At 33.7% G+C, this 20,893-nt stretch overlaps 1 protein-coding gene across 1 annotated transcript in view; it reads right to left on the reverse strand.

Annotated features, from left to right (window-relative positions):
• The window catches only part of Itfg1 (integrin alpha FG-GAP repeat containing 1), a 264,556-nt gene that overhangs the window by 213,478 nt on the left and 30,185 nt on the right, over positions 1 to 20,893 (reverse strand). Inside the window, exon 6 of the mRNA XM_076839473.2 lies at positions 12,405 to 12,499. Coding sequence (XP_076695588.1) covers positions 12,405 to 12,499 — 95 coding nt within the window. The remainder of the gene's footprint in view (positions 1 to 12,404; positions 12,500 to 20,893) is intronic.

Genomic DNA, 20,893 nt, shown 5'->3' on the forward strand with positions numbered 1-20,893 from the left:
TGGTAGGAACACAGAGAAAGAGATGGGGCAGAGAAAGTGATTAAGGCTGAAGCACTGGTCAGGGACTGGACAAAGAAAGGCCTGTGTTTCAAGATAAGGAGTATGAAATTCTGTTGCTATTCAGGCACCATATAGAGATTTTAATAAGATCAGTTCTCCACTATTTTTTTTTTTTTTTTTTGCGGAGGGGTACTTTTTTGGTACCAAGAGTGGTTAACTACTGTGCCACATCTCCACTCTTTTTAATATTTTATTTAGAGAGAGGGCCTCACTAAATTGTAAAGGCGCGCATTGAGCTCAAGATCCTCCTGCCTCAGCCTCCAGAGTCACTGGGATTACAGGCTGTGCCACCACACCTGGCTCTTTTCTCTAATTTTGATGTTAAGATGCCATGTATAGACTGGACTAAAAAGGAAGAAGCCTAGAGGTCTCTTCCAGTAATAAAACTGTTCCAACAAAGAAAGCTAGTGATAATGATATAATAAACCTGGGTAGCTGCAATGGAATGCAGTTTACAAAAATTTTAGGAGGTGGAATCATGAAGATTTGGTTGTGAGGAGTTAGAAAGAGGGTGATCAAGAATGACTCTTGGAGCCCATGGAGTACAGGAATGGTGAAATTCATGAGATAGCTGGGATAGGAGATATAAATATGGGAGTCAGTGGCACAACTAATGTGATTGATGTAAAGAAAAGTGACCCACAGAGGATTCTGAAAAGAAAAAAAATTGGATTTCATAGTGATCAGAGAAAACAAGTATTACAAGGACATAAAAGTACTAAGCATCAGATACATGCTGCCTAGAGGTTAAATAAGAAGCTACAAGGAGAGGAGGTTATAGTCAGAAGTTTTGGGACATGTATTCATGGAAATGGGCTCCTGAAACGTGGTGGGGTGATGAACCACAGGGATAATAATTAAATGGAACAAAGATGAAACCATTTGTGAAAATAATCCATACAAAGTATTCTTTATGTGGTGAATTATAATTATTTCATTAAAAAATAATTATTGACTCATGCTCATTCTAGATGATCCTCCTTGGAATTCTTTCATATAGTACCTCACCTATGTGTTTCTTCATGACTTGGAAGAAACTCCACATCTGCACATTTTTTTTGTTCATTTTCTCTTTCCCTAAGGAATGTAAACTTTATAGGAATAAGAAGAGAAAGTTTTGTTCACATGGGCATATAACTGATTAATGAGTGTTTGGTGAGTGAATGACCAAAGCAGCTATTTTTTATAGCAGAATCTGAAACTAATTGAATCTTTATTTTTTTTTCAGACGAAGGCCATTACCCTTTAGTGTGTCCTGAAATCAATTCTGTCAACATTTTAAAATGAAATATACCACACACAGAATGAGTAAACCTTTTTAATGTAAAAGTGTTTACCTATATATCTCTGTACAAATGGTATAACTATGTGTGCAAATGTTGTGGTATGAAATATTTTCTTACCATTTCTCAGTCAGAAACATTCTAAAGCCACCACCAATCAAGTTATATGATATTATCTTCATTTTTACAGATGAAACAGAGCCTCAAAAAACAAAAGGGGGTTTGCTCAAAACCTAGCCTGCGAGGGGAAGAACACAAAGCCCAACCTGTTTGGATGCTACAGCCATTGCTCCAAATTAGGTCTGCTTCTGATCATCAGGGCAAATGTGTATGATAGTTATATGATGTTCCCTTATACTTCTGACATTATAAATCTGGAAAATATTTTCATTTGGCAACAAATGCCTAGTTGACTACAACTAATTTTTTTCTGATCACAGCCTATTTAATAGATAGAATTTATTGGGTAGTGATTTAGATGACCAAATTGATCATCAAATAAGAAGACTTTTATTTCTAGAATTATAACGAATAAATGAATATTTAAGAGATGACAGAATAGATATGCAACATATTATCAACTGACATGCTAAAATCTACTTGAGTTCTTAATAAAGGGACAAAACTTATACTTCATACACACAAATACCATAATATATTTTAAACAAAGGAAGAAATTTCATGTTGTTATTTCTGTACAATATCTAGCATCATGTACTATTTTAACAAGAAAAACTAGTATCTGATGCTTTTTAAAATATCTAAAAGTCTTTGTAATTTCTCTGTAGAAATACAATTTATTAAAATATAATAAACAATGTATTTGATACTTCTATTTTAAAAAAGATCATATTTAGAGTATTTATAGCATTTGCTCTTTCCCTTTCTTCATAAAAACAACAATGACAATAACAACAACAAATTAGCTCATTTATTTTGTTAAAATACCCCAAGGCAACAATGACTTTACTGGATTTCTTTTATTTTTTCTTTTACCTGTAAGAAGTCAGTGCCCCTAAGTTAAACTCCATATGGTAACAACTAGATAAATCCAGTGTACAACATTAGAATACAAGTGGCCTTGACTCCTCAAAAATTCAATATTATAAAAACAACAAAAACAATAACAACAACAAAGGCAAGGATATACCTAGACTAAGAGAGACTGTGAAGAAATAACTCTAAATGCATATATAAATTCTGACACGTGGATTCTAAAAAGGAAAGAAAAGCAATAATAAAATATAATTCTTAGGACAACTGGGAATATCTGAATGGGTTCGCAAAGATGACATTAAGGAATTACTATTAATTTTTTTAGATGTGACAATACCATTATGTTCATGCAAAACATATTTATTCTTTAGAGATGCATGCTTAAGTATTTGATCGAGAAGTGTAAAGATGTCCATAGTTTTTTTTTTTTTTTTTTTAATATTTATTTTTTAGTTTTTGGCGGACACAACATCGTTGTTTGTATGTGGTGCTGAGGATCAAACCCAGGCCGCACACATGCCAGGCGAGCACGCTACTGCTTGAGCCACATTCCCAGCCCCAAGATGTCCATAGTTTTAAATGGTTCAGGGAATAAAATAGATTTTGATTTATCACTTTTTATGCATATCAAACACATAAACATATATATATAGATACTCTGATGTTGGAATCTATAGAAATAACATGTAAAGTCCTCATGGACACAGAGTTGCTTCATAAACTGGATGACAGTGAATAGTATTTATTGCTGGGGACATTCTAATCTGTTTTTTAATAGCAAGATTTTAGTATGTTAAAGTAAATATATATCCAAATAAGAGAATGTAATTTAGCTATGATATAAATGAGGTAGATCTAAGTATTGAGAACAACTGTTTCTAAGAAATTAAGTGAAAAAGGCAGTTATAAAATGGTGTGTATGATAGGACTCACTTTACTTACATGCTATCACCCTTCTGAGACAATTTTTTGCCGAACCTTGTTTCTGAGCTTCACGTATGTTGATATGTATCTACTTTACTGCAGTTTTCAGTTTTGGAAATCAAATCATGGTTGATTACATACATTACAAAAATCTCCTTCCTATTTGTGGCTTGTCTTTCACTTTAATGATATCTTCAGATGAATACAGGTTTTACATTTTCATATAGTTCTTACATAATAAAACAAAAAAGAAAACCCATAAAACTAAACACACATGCATACATATACATTTTTTGGCGGCCCCAGAGATTGTACCCAGGCACCTTATATGCTAGAGAAGCCCTGAGCTACATTCCCAGCTCGTTATTTTGAGACAGGGTCTCATTAAGTTGTCCAAGTTGGCTTCAAGCTTGAGATCTTCCAGCTCAGCCTCCCTAGTTGCTACGATTACAAGTATGAACCACTATATCCAGCAAAAAAACATATATTTTCTTGCATGAAGTGAATATGCTTTAAAAAACCTGATAAATACACATCAAATCAATAGCCATGCAAATATCTTGGATTACGAGTTTTGCTTTCTATACCATCTATGGCTATAATTTTTGAATATTTAAAGTAGCAAGTATTAGTTCATTATTAACCAAGAAAACTTCTATGGATGTTCATGAACATAAAACTTTATTTTTATGGGAATTTTTCTTGGAAGAGGATCTATAACTTTATCTATAGATTCTCAAAGGGACCACAAAATGTTAACAACACAGCTGTAGGTTATATGAAATGTTTAGTGAACTTAATTTTTAGAGGCAGAAAGCTTCTTGACATTCTCAAGGTAACTTTGGGGAATTTACATAATCTCTCAGTTTTACAATATGTATAACAAGATTAATTAAAAAATCCTTTATTGTATAAAGTTGTTTTAAAAAATAAGCAAATACATGTCAAGTATTTAGAAAAGGGTCAAGAGTCATCTAAGTGCTTGAAAAAATGTGGTAGTTACTATTTTTAAACTATATTTCAGATGAAGACTAAAAAAATAAATAAAGAGATCCAATATTGTTTTTTGGGGGAAGAGTGTGCAGTAAATATCCCTTAATCAAGCCCTGGTGCTACTTATTAATAGGTCCTCACAGTTATAAAATAAGCAAGTAGAAGAGTGCTACAACAGAAAAACCTATCTCTGTAAAGTTTTTCTTTGAAGTGTTTTCTCTAGTAATAAACGTGTCAGTCTCAGGGAAGTTACAGCATAGGTGCAATAAAATATTTCCTATTATTTTCTTTCTCTGGTGTCCCATTCTTATGAGAGAACATAAATGATACTATCAGAAACAACTGCTGTTTTTAGCAAACAGGTCTCTTCATCTTCGCTGATAAGGATCAGCTCTTATTTAGAACAGAATTTGAATCAGTTCAAACTAAATGTATTTAGAAGTGATTCATAGGATAGATAACCTTATGATATCTTAAGGGTGAAGTGATTTTATTTTTATTTTAGAAAAAAAACCCCAAATTCTTGAAGATCTCCATTATTTTTATATCTACTTAGATAAAATTTCCAGAGCTGAAGTTTCTAAACTTTGTATATACTTCTGAGAAATCCCTTGTGAAATTTCTGAGAGACTATGTATGTCTGAACTTCTGCAAATGAACACTGATTTCATCAAAAGTTCTCTTTGTTAGCTGTAAAATCTTTAGCTGAAGACATCTCTTCCTCAATTAGGTATAGTTTGAGCAATGAAAAATGTTATAGCAGTTTTATGCTCTGTTCTGATGCCCCAAACATGACTATTCAACAGCACCTATTTAGTGCTAAGTACTGTTTCAAGCATTGGAGAAACCGCAGTGAATAGAATCAACAAAAATCTCTGTCTTCATGGAGTGTATATTCTCCTATGGGATGAAATAATAAAAACAATAAGTATATAATACTTTAGCAGGTTATAGGGCCCTGGGAAAACTGAAGCGGTTACAAGGGCAAAAAGGAGTGGTTGAAAGTTGCAATTTTGAATACAGGAGGCTCACTAAAGAAATCAGACAACAGCTAAGTAAAGATGTGAAGAAGATTAAATATATTTAATGAAGTAACTTCAGTGAAGTGATACAGATGTCTGGAGGAATAATATTCTAGATTGAAAAAATAGCTACCTAACCCAAACTCTATGATTGAATCATGTCTTGTAGTATTGCTGGAACAACAAGGTGCTATACGTGCAAGGCATCAGAGTGGGATAATAGATGAACAGAAGGTCAGAGAAGTAATCTTGAGCCAAAGTATGTGGGCTCTAGAAGGCCATTTTAAGGACTTTGGCTAGTTTGCTAAATGAAGAAGCTACTGGAAGATTTTAAGAAAAAGGGAATTATCTGATTTACATTTTGAAAGATCAGGGCAGCTCATGTGTTGAAAAGAGATTGTAGATGAAAAAAGGGTAGGAGAAGGGTACCAGTAATAACTGGAATAACTTGGTAAGAAATGACAATGTTTGTATGAGGAAAGTCTCAGTGATGAGGGGAAGAAGTGATCAGGTTGAAGATATATTTTGAAGGCTGAACAAGATTTTCCTAATAGACTTGGTGTGGGTATGATGGGAAGAGGCAGCAAGGATCATTGTATTACTCTCTCATTACTTTGTGACTCTCAATGAGCAAAAGGCATGAATTTGATGAGGGTAAGAGTTCTCAAGGTTTTTGTTTTCAGGACCTCTTTACACTTTTAGAAATTACAGAGTACCTGAAAGAACTTTTGTTTATAAAATTTAAATCACTTTCACTCCATGGACCCTCTGACAGAGTCTTTGTGAATGTTCAGGATATCCAGAATGTATGCTGGAAATTGCAGGCCTACGCAAAGATTAGGGTTATTACAGCAGAACTGCAAAAGAGTCAACATTCAGCTTTTGACATCCAAAATAGCAGTTTTTGAATAGTTAAAAATTAAGTTGGTGGTGTATGGTGGCACACACCTATAATCCCAGTGACTCAGGAGGCTAAGGCAGGAGGATCCCAAGTTTGAGACCAACCTCTGCAACTTAGCAAGGTTCTAAGCAACTTAGTGAGACCCTGTCTCAAAATGAAAAATAAAAAGGGCTGGAGATGTGGCTCAGTGGTTTAATGCTCCCGGCTTCAATCATCAGCACCAAAATAAATAAATAAAATAAAATTTAAAAACAGAGAAAAGAATAATTTATTGAGGAGAAGATTTTAATATTCTAATTTTCATATTTAATGGAAAACTTGAGGGTCTGAAAAAGTTTTACTTTAAATGACAGGTAGAAAAAACTCAAGTCAGGATGCCAGGCTACATAAGAAGGTTTGGAGATAGTGAAAGTCAGAAAGACAAGAGGAGATCTGATATCACTTCCCTTGACCAGTTTTAGTGTCCAACTTGTAGAGGCATAGTGCCCAAAACATAGAAATTAATGGGAACTAGACCCTGCTTCCTATTGGAATTCAAGAAGGAGCCTTTCTTTTAGAATAAGAGGTACTTATAGGGGTTCTCCTAAGTATCTTTTCTAGACAGTGTAGAAGGGACCAACCTAGTATTTTCAAACTGACCTTATCTTTTATTTGTAGAGAAGGAATTCAAAATCACCTGTGGTGAACATAAAAGGTAGCCAATTTGAGAGTCAATGGACCTTCAAAGGGACTAATATAGTACAAGGAAAATGAATCGTATGGCAAAAGATGGGGCCATAGACAGTCCAAGTTATAGATATATGGTGAGATGAAGTTTCAAAGGAATACATAAGAAGCAGAATTAAGCCTGCTAAAGTGCCACAGTCTGGCTGGGCACAAAATCACGAGCCACTCACAGCTTTGTAGATTCAAACAGCAATTCTTTATTCCCGATCTCACACCGGCCCTCTACACACGTTCTGGGGAAATCCATGTTCTCTGCCCAAATACTCTCTGAATCCCGTGAGAACTCAACGGGAACTACAGGAGCGGGCACACCTGAGGCAGCAGGATATACCCTATTCCGAGCAGGGTACACCTTAAACCTGGAACTGCCCTAATGCCAAGGAGAGCCCTAAACCCGGATCCGCCCTGGTCCTTGAGCAAGGTCACCTTACATGCAATGTCACTGCAAAATGTCCATTTCCACGAGTCCTTCCTCTAAGCAACATGGGGTACGCTGGCAAGGAAATTGTCATACCTACTTGGCTAATGGCTCTCAGCACTAAAGTGAATTATTATTAGCCTTTGATTGTGTCAGGAAAAGAGGTCAGGAACTCTTGGTGCCCAACTGCCAACTTAGGGAGCAAATGCTAGCCAGGCACTTAATACATAAGGGCCACCAAAGTAAAGGCACAAGGACCTAAGGGCAATACAAAGGTCCCCTTCTAATCCTTTCACATATAAGCCTTTTCTTAGGTTGTAACCAGCTCCTATTTTTGCTAGGGGAAGCAAGAATGTGAAAAGATACAGAAAAACTAAAACTTAACCCCCAAAAGACTAAAAGGTTAAACACTCAGATAATTCCACCCTACACCTTTTGTGTATGTGTGTGACAGATATGCTGAGGATCAAACCCAGGGTAAGCTCACTAACACTGCAAAGTACATCCAGCCTAAAGATAAATTTAATTGATAAGTTTAAATTTCCTTGGGTAACAAACAAATTACCCAAGGTAAGGCATTCAGCCTTCTATCAATTTTAGAAAACAAACAGGTTACCTTTCCTATATACACATATTATAAATTGGTAAAATTTTTATGTCACAACATAACATTTTAAAGTAACCCTTTTTATTTAAATGTGATAAATCTCTTATTTAAATGACCAATCATCTGACTATTTCTTTTACTTAAGGAAAACTTCCAGAATAATAATATACCAACATAGTCGAATAAGGGAGAATGCAAGTAAACAATAAGTGAAGAAATTAATTCCTCCATAGCAAGGCAGGACTTAGATGGCCTGTGCTGTTGAATAGACAATACTGATCACAATTAAAATGGAGAAGTGAATATCTAAATATATAACTAAAATATCAATGAGAAAATTTAACTGTGTCAAAGATTTAAATGCAAAAACATAAAAACACCAGAAATAATTAAAAACTTGTTTGTTACCCAAAATATTACATCCAAGTGGCATTTTCCAAGCATGACACAAAACAAAGATACCATGAAAGAAAAGAAAAATTTGATTAATAAATAGTTAACAGTTATATATGATCAAAAGAAAAAAGGAATTTCTACAAAGTAAAACACGCAACATAGATATATCATGTACCAAAAAGCAGAAATAATTTTCTTAAGGTAAAAAAACTTTTGTAAACAAACTTTTAAGAAAGAAAAGGAAAAACTCTAACAGAAAAATGGATAAATACTTGAATAGGCAATTCCAAAATAAAGAATTATAAATGGTCAGTAAGTGTATGTAAAGCTGTTTGGCATTAATGATATAACTCAAGAAATGCAAATCAAAACAAGATGCAATTTTCCCCTGTGAAACTGACAAAAATGGAAAATACCAAAAGTCATATATATTTTTTGGTATGCCTAAAATAACTCATAATTAATAATTATATATATTTTACAGTATAAAAGAAAATACCAAATTTGGTAAGAATGACTACTTTCATACACTTTTTGTAGGAAGGTAAATTTGGTATAAACTCTGAAGGGAAACTACAATATTTATTAGAATTCAAAATAAAAGTTGTAATTATTTGTTTATTCTTTATCCACTTTTCTGAAAAACATTATTTAAGGGAAAATACACATAAATACAACCTTAATAAACTTCTGATAATAGCTAATATACTTATGTTTGCACAAGAACAGAGAGATATACGTACAAAAATATTTACTGGAACACTGTTGCAAACAAACAAGAAACATATCTAACTGTCCACCAAGAGAGGAATATTAAGTAAATTATAGCATCTCTATATAATGGAAAGATATGAATCTATAAAAGGTCAATTTTATATTAGCATATACGGATATGCTAATATATATGAATTAAGACAGAATGACAATTATCTACACACTAATTCAACTTGGACCAAACACAAAATTGTGTGTAGACCTGCACAGGATGCATCAGCTAGAAGAAACTGAATATACATTTGAACTGTTTAAAATTTCTTACCATAACCATGCTACTTTAAAATAATTCAAAAGCAAACAAAGTTTGTAGCCCTCTGTCTATCCATGGCCTTAAAAATACTGAAGACTCCTAAACTTCAGGTTATGACCTAGACCTTCTTCTCTAGCTCTGGGATCAAACTGACAATGGACATCTATATGTAGGCACAAATACTTTTTATTGAAAATCAAATTATCCCAAATAAAGAATATTAAGAGAAAGTAATGGTCTACATATTGGACAAGGACCTGAATTCTGATATTTTCTCTCTCTTTTTTTTTGAAGGTAGATACTTATTCTTTAGTTATCAAATGAGCTAAACAGATAGTAAGGCTGATTTTCATTTGCAGAAGAAAAAGGAGTGTTTCAGGATCTGCTCTAGCTGATTAATGTCATTGCTGTTATGAATGGAGGGGTAGCCTGAAGAATTAATAGCCAGATTTGATTTTCTTGAGATGTATTATTGATGTAAATGAGATGATGAGAATAATGTGATCAGATCAGTATATAGAAGAGTTCACAGTATTAAGTAACTTGAATACTTGAAGTCTATTTAAAAAGCTCTAGTAGTCATGAATCAGAATTGCCAGTGTCAGTCTTTGCCTGACAGAGTAATAGAACTTAAACCAAAATAAAAACATTACGAAGAGACAGTGATCTGAAAAGGAAAACACAGCAATCCATAGGGAAAAGTAAGAAATGGTCAACTCCCAAAAGCAAAGAAAATGTACTTCAATAATAATCTGAGAAATGCATACTAAAATAATAATTAAATACCATTATTTTCCATCCTTTAAATTGGCGATAATTTAAAAAGGTAATAAGTTCAATCCCCAGTAATGCCCCCCCAAAAAATTTTATTTATTTATTTTTTTTCTTCAAAGACTTATTCTTCAGAAAGTTTTCTATATCCTAAGGAATGAGTACACTCTGGACAATGAGAAGCTCACCATAGTTTAATTATAAATTTTTAATATTTCCTTAATATATTTTAACTTCTTAAAAGTAATTATCAGAATTTTTTTACATTTTATATAATAGATTGTTTACTTAAAACTCATACCTCCTGTAAACACAATTGTGTCATTTTATGTCAGAATTTCATAAGGCGGATTGTTGATTGTGTAAAAATACCCCAAAATTCTTTAGAAATTATTTAAATGCAAAGTCAATATTTTTAAGAAAGTCTAATATTATTAAACTCAAAGTAAATTTCTAAAACATCATGACAGAATTTTCCTAAAAAAAAAATTATGTGGGGAAAAGTATGTGTATGTGTAATGTCAATGAGGCAACAGAAAAATCAGCCTACAATTATAGAATTTCCTCATCTTGAAAAATGAGTTGTTAAGACCACTTCCATGGCAAGAAGTACTCATACTATTACTATTGACAGTTTCATGATTTAGTGTCCCAGATAAGTCAAACTAAAAATAACCTCTGATTTCCTTGTTCAATTCCCTCTTCTTTTTCCATTGTAAGTGTACATTTGAAACCAAACAACTCAGAACTATAAAGAGCTAACTATGTAAAGGACTGGCTTTGTTTGTTTTAAATCAGTAAAATTCAGAGTACATTTGGGTGTTAATTTCTTAACTGTTCAAATTGTATTCATAAAAATGTGCTAGCAAAATTCATAACAAATTTAGAGTTAATAAAAAGCTTAAAGAACATAATTTTAGTTGTCTTTTCTTTCTTAAATTTTATTACTTTTAGCAGTCATCAGGCCTTTTTTGTTCATTTGCAATTAGTTCAGTGACTAAAAATGTAATAGCAAAATCAGATCATAAGCCTTTGAAAACTGGGGACAAAAAATGGGGAGAAGAAAAAAATAAAGGATTTATCTTTGCCTGTCACAATGTACACTATATATGTACACTGACTGAAGATCATGGTGGTAGTTTTTTCTTTTTTTTTTTAATAGGAAACACCCAACTAATAATATATACAGAAGAGTGACATATCTAGTGTGCCACAATTTTGCAACTCCTGTTGAAATAACGGACTTGAGAACAATTACCATAGCTGCTAAAACCATTAAGGAGCAGCAAAGTAGATGACCCATGCTGAGCCAACCCTAAGCTAGAGAACAATTTTACACTATAAAAGAAAAGTTAAATGATCAGTCTCCATAATGAGCTGAAACACACAGCAACAGGCTGGAAGTATTCTTTACCACTATTCCTGCCTGTTGATCCTACAAAGCTGGATTCTGGTTAAAGCTGGATTCTGTTTAAATCTAAACACTAAGAACAGAAGCCAGAGTAACATGCTAATATTATGGGGATACAATGAGGAAAATCCAGACACAGATAAGTTTTTTTTTTTTTTTTTTGTCTGTTGTGAGTCCTGTTTAGCTCCTGGTTGGATAAAAACAAGTGGGATATTTTGAATAATGACAGGATATTTGATGATACTCAACTTTATTATTTAATTTTTTAGGTTTCAAAATGATTTTTTTGGTGGCTACAGAGATACAGAGAGTGAAGTATGTATAAATGAAATTATATGTTGGGATTTTGTTTAAAATTATCTGGGGTGGAGAGACTTATGTGGATGGGTACAGAAATGAAACATGATTGGCATTCATAACTAAGATATGATTTATAACTAAGCTAGGGAATTAAGTGTGCATATATTTATATTATTTTGCCTACTATTCTATGTTAAAATTTTTCCACATTAAAAAGTTTTTTTTTAAAAAAATTGTTTTGGAGTACATAAACTAAATATTTTTCTTTAGCATTAGTCAAAGACTTTTGAAAAGAAAGGAAAGAAACATCAGGCAACATGACAAAATTATCATGAATTCATAAAATGGGAGAATTCAAATTTTGAGGTGGATAACAAACAACAACAATAAAATAACTACAAACTTATTTATTATATTCAGTACTGTTTTTATGTTTCAAATGATTTCTTATAAACTTTTAACAGTCTGGTCTTAACATTCAGTCCATGAGCAAGCGAATACAAGAATAAGTAAAATCTGTAATTCTTAGGCAATTTAAATAACATATTTCACATTTATGTGCAACTTACCTGCTGTAAAATCTTCAGTCAGATCAATAAATGCATGAGAATGTGGAATTCGCATTTTACTTTTAGTGGTCAAAGCAGGATGCCATGATAAATTTCTAAAATATAAAATAAAAGTAACTCTTTTAAGGTAAACATCAAATGAGTATTGCTCAAGTAGAAAAATCTCCCTGCATGCCAAACATTTTAAGATTATTTGTTTTTATTGAGATATTGTTATTGTTTGGATGGGAGGTGTCCTCCCAAAGCTTACATGTGGCACAATGCAAGTAGGTTCAGAGAAGAAATGATTGGATTCCGAGAGTCTTAACCGAACTGGTGAATTCATCACCTTATAGGATTAATTGAATGGTAAAAGAAGGAAGGTGAGTTGTTGCAGGAGGAGGTAGAGGATTGGGGGGTGTGGCTTTGGGGTATATATTTTGTATCTGGCCAGGGGAGTCTACCATGTGAGCTGCTTCTCTCTGCTACATTTTTCTGCCATGACATTCAGCCTCACCTTGAGCCTCCAAGGAATGGAGTCTCTTGTCTATGGATTGAGACCTCTGAAACTGTGAACCCTCAAATAAACTTTCCCACCTCTACAGTTTTTCTAGTTGGGTCCTTTTAGTCACAGCAGCAAAAAAGCTAACTAAAACAGAAATTGGCACCAGATATTGGTTGTTGATGTGACAATCTTGACCATGTAGCGCATAAGCTTTTGGAGCATTTTGGAATTGGTTGGAAGAATTTTGAGGTGTTTAACAGGGCAAGCTGGAAATGCTTTAGACTGTTGTAAGCAGAGTTTAATGGCTGGTTCTCATGGGAGCTCAGAAGACCAGACTGCCAATGGGATAGTGAGCAGTGAAAACAGGGCTCGAGAGGGTTCATAGAAGACCTCCACTGGAATTTGGAATAGAGGCCATTTGTGTTATGTTCTGGCTGAAAAACTGACTGCATTTTGCCCATGATTTGAGACTTTCTGTGAGGATAATTTTAAAAGTGAAGGACTTCTTAATCTGGTGAAAGTAATTTCTAGATAGCATAGCATTCAGGCGGTGAAATGGATATTGCTGGTGGGTATAAGCCAAATTTATGGTGATAATCAGGAGCAAAAAGCAAGGCAGAAATATTTGAAAAACTTGGACTTGAAATGTGGGAATAAAACTGGGACTCAGGGGCTGGGGTTATAGCTCAGTGGTAGAGTGCTTGCCTCATATGTGTGAGCCCCTGGATTCAATCAGCAGCAGCACATTAAAAAAATAAATATTTGTTTGGAAGATCTATCCAATGGTGAGAGAGGTATGTTAAAGTCACCCAAGAACCCAAGATTACTTGTGTTGTGGTCAATTTGACTTTTGAAGTTATGAAGAGTTTGTTTGATGAATGTAGATGCTCCATTGTTTGTGTATATGTAATATTTATAATTGTTGTCTTTTTGATGTGTGGTTCCGTTATGGCAATTGCAGGTATATGGATGGTGTTGGAGAAGATAATGCTAAGTGAAGTTAGCCAACAGCAAAAAAACAAATGCTGAATGTTTTCTCTGATATAAGGAGCTGATTCATAGTGGGGTAGGAAGGGGGAGCATGGGAGGAATAGATGAACTCTAGATAGGGCAGAGGGGTGGGAGGTTAAGGGAGGGGGCAGGGGCTTAACAACGATGGTGGAATGTAATAGACATCATTATTCAAATTACATGTATGAAGACACAAATTGGTGACAACATACTTTATATACAAACAGAGATAAAAAAATTGTGTTCTATATGTGTAATAAGAATTGTAATGCATTCCACGGTCATTTTTTAAAAAATCAATAAAAAATAAAAAATATATTGTGTCCACCTGTAACTAAAAAAAATATTTTAAAAAATTGGGCTAAGGAAGTTGCAGTTGTTAAAGACATTACTGCTAGTAAAGGAATGCTAAAGACTGCCCAGATACAATAAGAAAGATGGTTTGAGGGCATCTCAGGAGTTGGCAAGACAATACACATTTCAAGCTCAAGGGAATAAAAGTAAAAATTCTCTTGAGAAGAGATCAGTGGGGCACACTTCTTGCACAAGAGTCCCTAGGAAGTTTTTTTCAACAAGTTCAGCTACCCAGGTACTGAGAGGCTCTGTAACTAGGGTCCCCAGAAGCTTGAAATTGTGGCAGATCTTAGCATCAACCAGGTGATGCTGATTCTTCAGGAATGCAGGATGCTGAACTTAGGGGGTCATGGAGGCTTCTACCATGATTTCAAGGGAGGGCCTGGTAGACCAGACAAAGCACAGCAGGGTCAGAGTCCCTGGGGGCACCCCTGAGAGGACAATGTGTGGAGATGTGGAGTAAGCTGAAGCTGCAGTGCAGACCCGAGATTAAGAAATGCCAGTGGTGAGGGACACCATCCTAGGAAAGTTTCAGGATTTGAGCAGAGACAAGCCAACAAAAAGGCCACTTTGAATGCAACCAGTAAAGCCACATGGGCGAATCTACACAAGCCCTTTGGAGAGAACATCATGAGGCCATGTGCTTCAGATGCCAGACACAGACATGTTTGCCCAGCTGGATTTCAGTATTGTTTTGGTCCTATGCATTCTTTCTATGCCCTATTTTTCTGAATGGGAATTTTATTCTGTCCCATTACACATTGGATACTTATAAACTGTTTTTAATTTTACAGGAGCTCACATTGTAAGATTTCCTTGACAATCAGAGAAGTCTTTGGACTTGAAATTTGAGCAATCTTGGAACAGTTTAGACTATAGGGACTCTTGGGAATGGACTAAATGTATTTTGCAAAGTCAGATAAGTTTGAGCTTTTGGTGGCCAGTGGTGGAACGTTATGGTTTGGAAGTGATATGTCAAAAGCTCACATATAAGATAGTGCAAGAAGGTTCAGGGAGGAAATAATTGGGTTACCAGTTCGTAAACCTAAATGAAGGCAGGGTGTGTGTGGCTAGAGGAGGTGGGGCATTGGGGGTGTGGCGTGGGTAATATATTTGTCTTTGGCAAGTCAAGATTTCAGCTGCCTGAAATCTTGTGATCATCATGTGAGCTGCTTTCCTTTGCCATACTCTTCCTGCTATGATGTCCTGTGTTACCTTGAGCCCCAAGGAATGGAGCCAGCCACTTTTGGACTGAGACCTCTGAAACCCTAAATAAAGACCCTAAATGAACCTTTCCTCCTCTATAAGTTGTTCTGGATGGGTTTTTCAGTCCCAGTAGTCACAAAGGTAACTAAAATACATATATTTCATATATAAACTTTCCTCTTTTAAAGTATACAAGTCAATGATTTTTAACATATTCACTATATGACTCTCTAATTTCAAAACATTTTCATCACCTCCAAAAGAAAAACCCTACACTTTAGATACTCTCTGTTTTCCTTTCTTCTAGCTCCTGACAACCACTAATCTGCTTTTTATTTCCATGCATTTCCCTATTTGGGATATTTCATATAAGTAAATGATACAATATGACATTTTGTGTCTGGCTTCTCTCATTTAGAATAATATTTTCAAGTTCATCAGTGTTGAAATATGTGTCAGTCCTTTTATGTTGGACAATATTGTATGCTTATCTGCATATGTTTATTCATTCATGTGTTAAAGGACATTGGTTTGATTCCATTATTTTTCTGCTATTAACGTTCATGTACAAGTATTCATGGAGATATATGATTTCAACTCTTTTCAGTATCAGGAGTGGAATGCCTGGACTATAAGGCAACTAACTGTATATTTGACTTTTTGAACACTTTTCTAAAGTGGTTTCACTATCTGAGATTCTGCAAGCAATGTAAGTGGGTGTTAATATCTCCATATGTTTGTTAAATTGTTATCATTCATTTGTTTTAATATAACCATTCTAGAAGTCTTATTTGTATTTTCCTGATTATTATAATGATGATCATTATAATGATGCTGAGCATGTTTTCATGTGCTTTTTGGATATATGTATATCTTCTTTGGAAAACTATCTACTCATATCCTTTACCCATTTAAAAATTATATTATATATTGCTTTAATATTGAGTTATAAGTGTTCTTTATATAATTTGGATACTAGATTTTTATCTATTTCTTAATTTACAGTATTTTCCTCTCTGTGGGTGGTCTTTCATTTTCTTGATAGTGACCTTTAAAGTTAAATTTTTACTTTTGATAAGGTCCAACTCATCTATTCTAATTTTTTCTTCTTATTTTTTGGTACCATATTTAATGATTCACTATGTAATGATGCAAGGTTATAAAGATTTACGTGTTCTAAGAGTTTTATGGTTTCAACTCTTTTGTCTATAATTTTTATTTTAAGAATAAGAAAGCAAATGTTTTAATGTCACAGATGATTTTTTAACACTGTGGAAAATGACAACGATTCTCTTTAATATATATTAATTCACAGTTTTAGACCATGCAAAAGAATTTATTGATGTGTACCTCACAGTATATGGAAAATATTAACTCAAAAACAGATTAAAAAGTTAAAATCATAGAAGCTAAAACCTAGGAGAAAACATAGAGGGTACATCTTAATAACCTTATATTTAGCATTGAATTCATAGATACAACACCAAAAAAGATAAAAAATAAAATAAAATAAAAGAAGAACCTGAACCATTCAAAATTAAAAACCTTGTGCAAAGGACACATCAAGAAAGTGAAAAACAAACAAACAAACAAACAAACAAAAAAAAAACCAACAACACAACAACAAAAAAACACCCACAGAATAAGAAAATACATTTGGAAATCCTATCTTTGTAAAAGTCTAATATTCAGAGTAAAGAGTACTTTTACAACTCAAGTACCAGAAGACCTAATTTAAAAATGGACAAAGGTAGAGCAATAGGCAAGAGAAGGAAATGAAAATGGACAAAAATAGAAAAGAAGAAGTCAAATTATCACTATTTGTAGATAATATGATCCTATACTTAGAAGATCCAAAAAGCTCCACCAGAAGATTGTTAGAGATAATAAAGAAATTCAGCAAAGTAGCAGGTCCAAAATCAACATGCGAAAATCCATGGATTTTCTTACAACAATGATGAATCTGCTGAGAAAGAAATCACAAAAATAACTGCATTCACAATAGCCTCAAAAAGTACATTGAAAGACCTCTATAAGTGAAAATTATAAACTATTGTAGAAAGAAATTGAAGAGGACCTCAGAAGATAGAAAGACCTACCATGTTCATGGATAGACACAATTAATATTGTTAAAATGGCCATATTACCAAAAGCAATGCAATCCACATTGAAATACCAATGACATTTTCCACAGAACTAGAAAACAAAATGGTGGAATGAGATGAACATCATAACCCTAGATATATGTATGACAGCACATATGGTGCAACTCTACATTGTGTAAAACCAGAGAAATGAAAAGTTGTGATCCATTTGTGTACAATGAATTGAAAAGTTTTCTGCTATCATGTATAACTGATTAGAAGTATAAAAAATAAATTTTAAAAAGTCCTAAAATTCATTTGGAAGAATAAAAGATCCAGAATAGTTAATGCAATTCTAGTCAAAAAAGCAATGGAAGCATCACAATACCTGAATGCAAATTATACTAAAATGCTACAGTAACAAAAACTGCATGGTACTGGCATAAAAACAGACACACAGACCAGTGAAACAGAACAGAAGACACAGAGACAAACACACACAGCCATATCCATCCTTGAAAAAGGAGGAAAAAGACACACTTTTAACAAATGGTGCTAGAAAAATGGGATAGATATATATGTATATATATATATATATATATATATATATATATATAGAGAGAGAGAGAGAGAGAGAGAGAGAGGGAGAGGAGAGGAGAGGAGAGGAGAGGAGAGGAGAGGAGAGGAGAGGAGAGGAGAGGAGAGAGGCTAGATCCATATTTCTTATTCTGCACAAAAATGATATGAAAATGGATCAAAGGTCTAGGAATGTCACCAGAAGCTATGCAATTCTTAGAAAGAAACATAAGAACAAAAATCCAACATACAGGCACAAGCAAAATGACTTCCTCAATAGGACTAAAATTCAGGGAATAATACCAAGAATTAATAAATGAGATGACATGAAATTAAAAAGCTTCTGTTCAGCAAAGGATACAGTTAAGAATGTGAAGAGGGAACCCATGGAATGAGAGAAAATCTTTGGTAGCTACTTTTCTGACAAAGGATTGATATCATGAATATATAAAGAACTAAAAAAAAGAAAAAACCAGCAACAAAGTGTTGTTAAAAATAACAAACAATGTAATTAATAACTGGGCAAGTGGATTAAACAGATACTTCTCAAAAGAATAAATACTAATGGATGACAAATATATAAAAATATACTCATCATCAATAGCAAGTAAAGAAATGCAAATCAAAACTAAGATTTCATCTCACAGTAGTCTGTGTGGCAGTTATCAGAAACACAAATAAGGGTTGGGATTGTGGCTCGGTGGTAGAGTGCTCATCCAGCATGCATGAAGCACTGGGTTCAATCCTCAGCACCACATATAAATGAAATAAAGATATTAAAAATAAAAATAATAATAAATGAAGAAGAGAATGTGGAGAAAAAGAAACATTTTTACACTGTTGGTGGAATTGTAAATTAGTACAACCACTATCAAAATCACTATGGAAATTCCTATCAAGGTTAGGAATGAAACTACCATAAGATCCACTATACACCATCTCAGTATTTATCCTAAAGAATTAAAGTCAGCATTTTATAGAGATATATGCAGACCCATGTACTATAGCAGCACAATTCATAGTAGCCAAACTATGGAACTAGTCTAGGGTCCATTAATTGATGAATGGATAAAGAAAATTTGGTATAAGTATATACAATGGAGTTTTTTTCAGCCACAAAGAAGAATGAAATTATGTTGCTTGCAGGAAAATTAATGGAACTTGAGAATAATATGTTAAGTGAAATAAACCAATCTCAGAAAGTCAAGGGTAGTATGTTTTCTCTTATATATGAAAGAAACAGAGGACAAGAAAAAGAAAGGTGAAGGGCGAGCCCATGAAAATCAAAGAGAAATCAATAGAATAGAGGAAATGGATCAGGTGGAGGGAGGAAGAGGGGAAACAGGAAATTATTATAGAATGATATTGGCCAAATTATATTGAATACAAATATGTAAAAATGAATCTTCATTTTATGTATAATTATCATGCATCATTAAAAATATGGGATTTAAAAACAAAATAAATAAAAATGGGCAAGGATTGGACACTTCTCCAAAGAAAATTTACAACTGGCCATTAAGCACATCAAGAGATGTTCAATATAATTGTAATTACAAAATGCAAATCAAAACCATATGTGACAGCATTTTGTCACCACCAAGATGGCAATAATCTAAAAGTAGAAAATAACAAGTCTTAGTATGTTGGAGAAGCAGGATTCTTTTTTTTATATATTTATATTTTAAAATTTATATATAACAGTGGAACACATTACAATTCTTATTACATATATAAAGCACAATTTTTCATATCTCTGGTTGTGTACATAATATATTCACACCAATTCGTGTCTTCATACATGTACTTTGGATAATAATGATCATTACATTCAACCATCATTAATTACCCCATGCCCCCTTCATTACCCCCTCCCGCCTCTGCCCTATATAGAATTCCTCTCTTCCTCCCATGCTCCCTCTCCCTATCCCACTATGAATCAGCTTCCTTATGCCAAAGAAAATCATTCAGCATTTGGATTTTTGGAATTGGATAATTTCACTTAGCATTATCTTCTCTAACTTTATCCATTTACCTGCAAATGCCATGATTTTATTCTCTCTTTTTTTTAATTCTCATGTTGTTTATTTATTTTCTTTTGTATTTTTTTATTGGTTGTTCAAAATATTACAAAGCTCTTGACATATCATATTTCATACATTAGATTCAAGTGGATTATGAACTCCCACTTTTACCCCAAATACAGATTGCAGAATCACATCGGTTACACATCCACATTTTTACATAATGCCCTATTAGTAACTGTTGTATTCTGCTACCTTTCCTATCCTCTACTATCCTCCCTCCCCTCCCCTCTTCTCTCTCTACCCCATCTACTGTAATTCATTTCTCTCCTTGTTTATTTTCCCCTTCCCCTCACAACCTCTTATATGTAATTTTGTATAACATTGAGGGTCTCCCTCCATTTCCATGCAATTTCCCTTTTCTCTCCCTTTCCCTCCCACCTCATGTCTCTGTTTAATGTTAATCATTTCTTCCTGCTCTTTCTCCCTGCTCTGTTCTTAGTTGCTCTCATTATATCAAAGAAGACATTTGGTATTTGTTTGTTAGGGATTGGCTAGCTTCACTAAGCATAATCTGCTCTAGTGCCATCCATTTCCCTGCAAATTCCATGATTTTTTTATTCTCTTTTATTGCTGAGTAATTTTCCATTGTGTATACATGCCACACTTTTTTTTTTTAATCCATTTATCTATTGCAGGGCACCTAGGTTGGTTCCACAATTTAGCTATCGTGAATTGTGCTGCTATAAA

This window comes from Callospermophilus lateralis, chromosome 18, assembly GCF_048772815.1.
Source record: "Callospermophilus lateralis isolate mCalLat2 chromosome 18, mCalLat2.hap1, whole genome shotgun sequence".
Taxonomy (NCBI): domain Eukaryota; kingdom Metazoa; phylum Chordata; class Mammalia; order Rodentia; family Sciuridae; genus Callospermophilus; species Callospermophilus lateralis.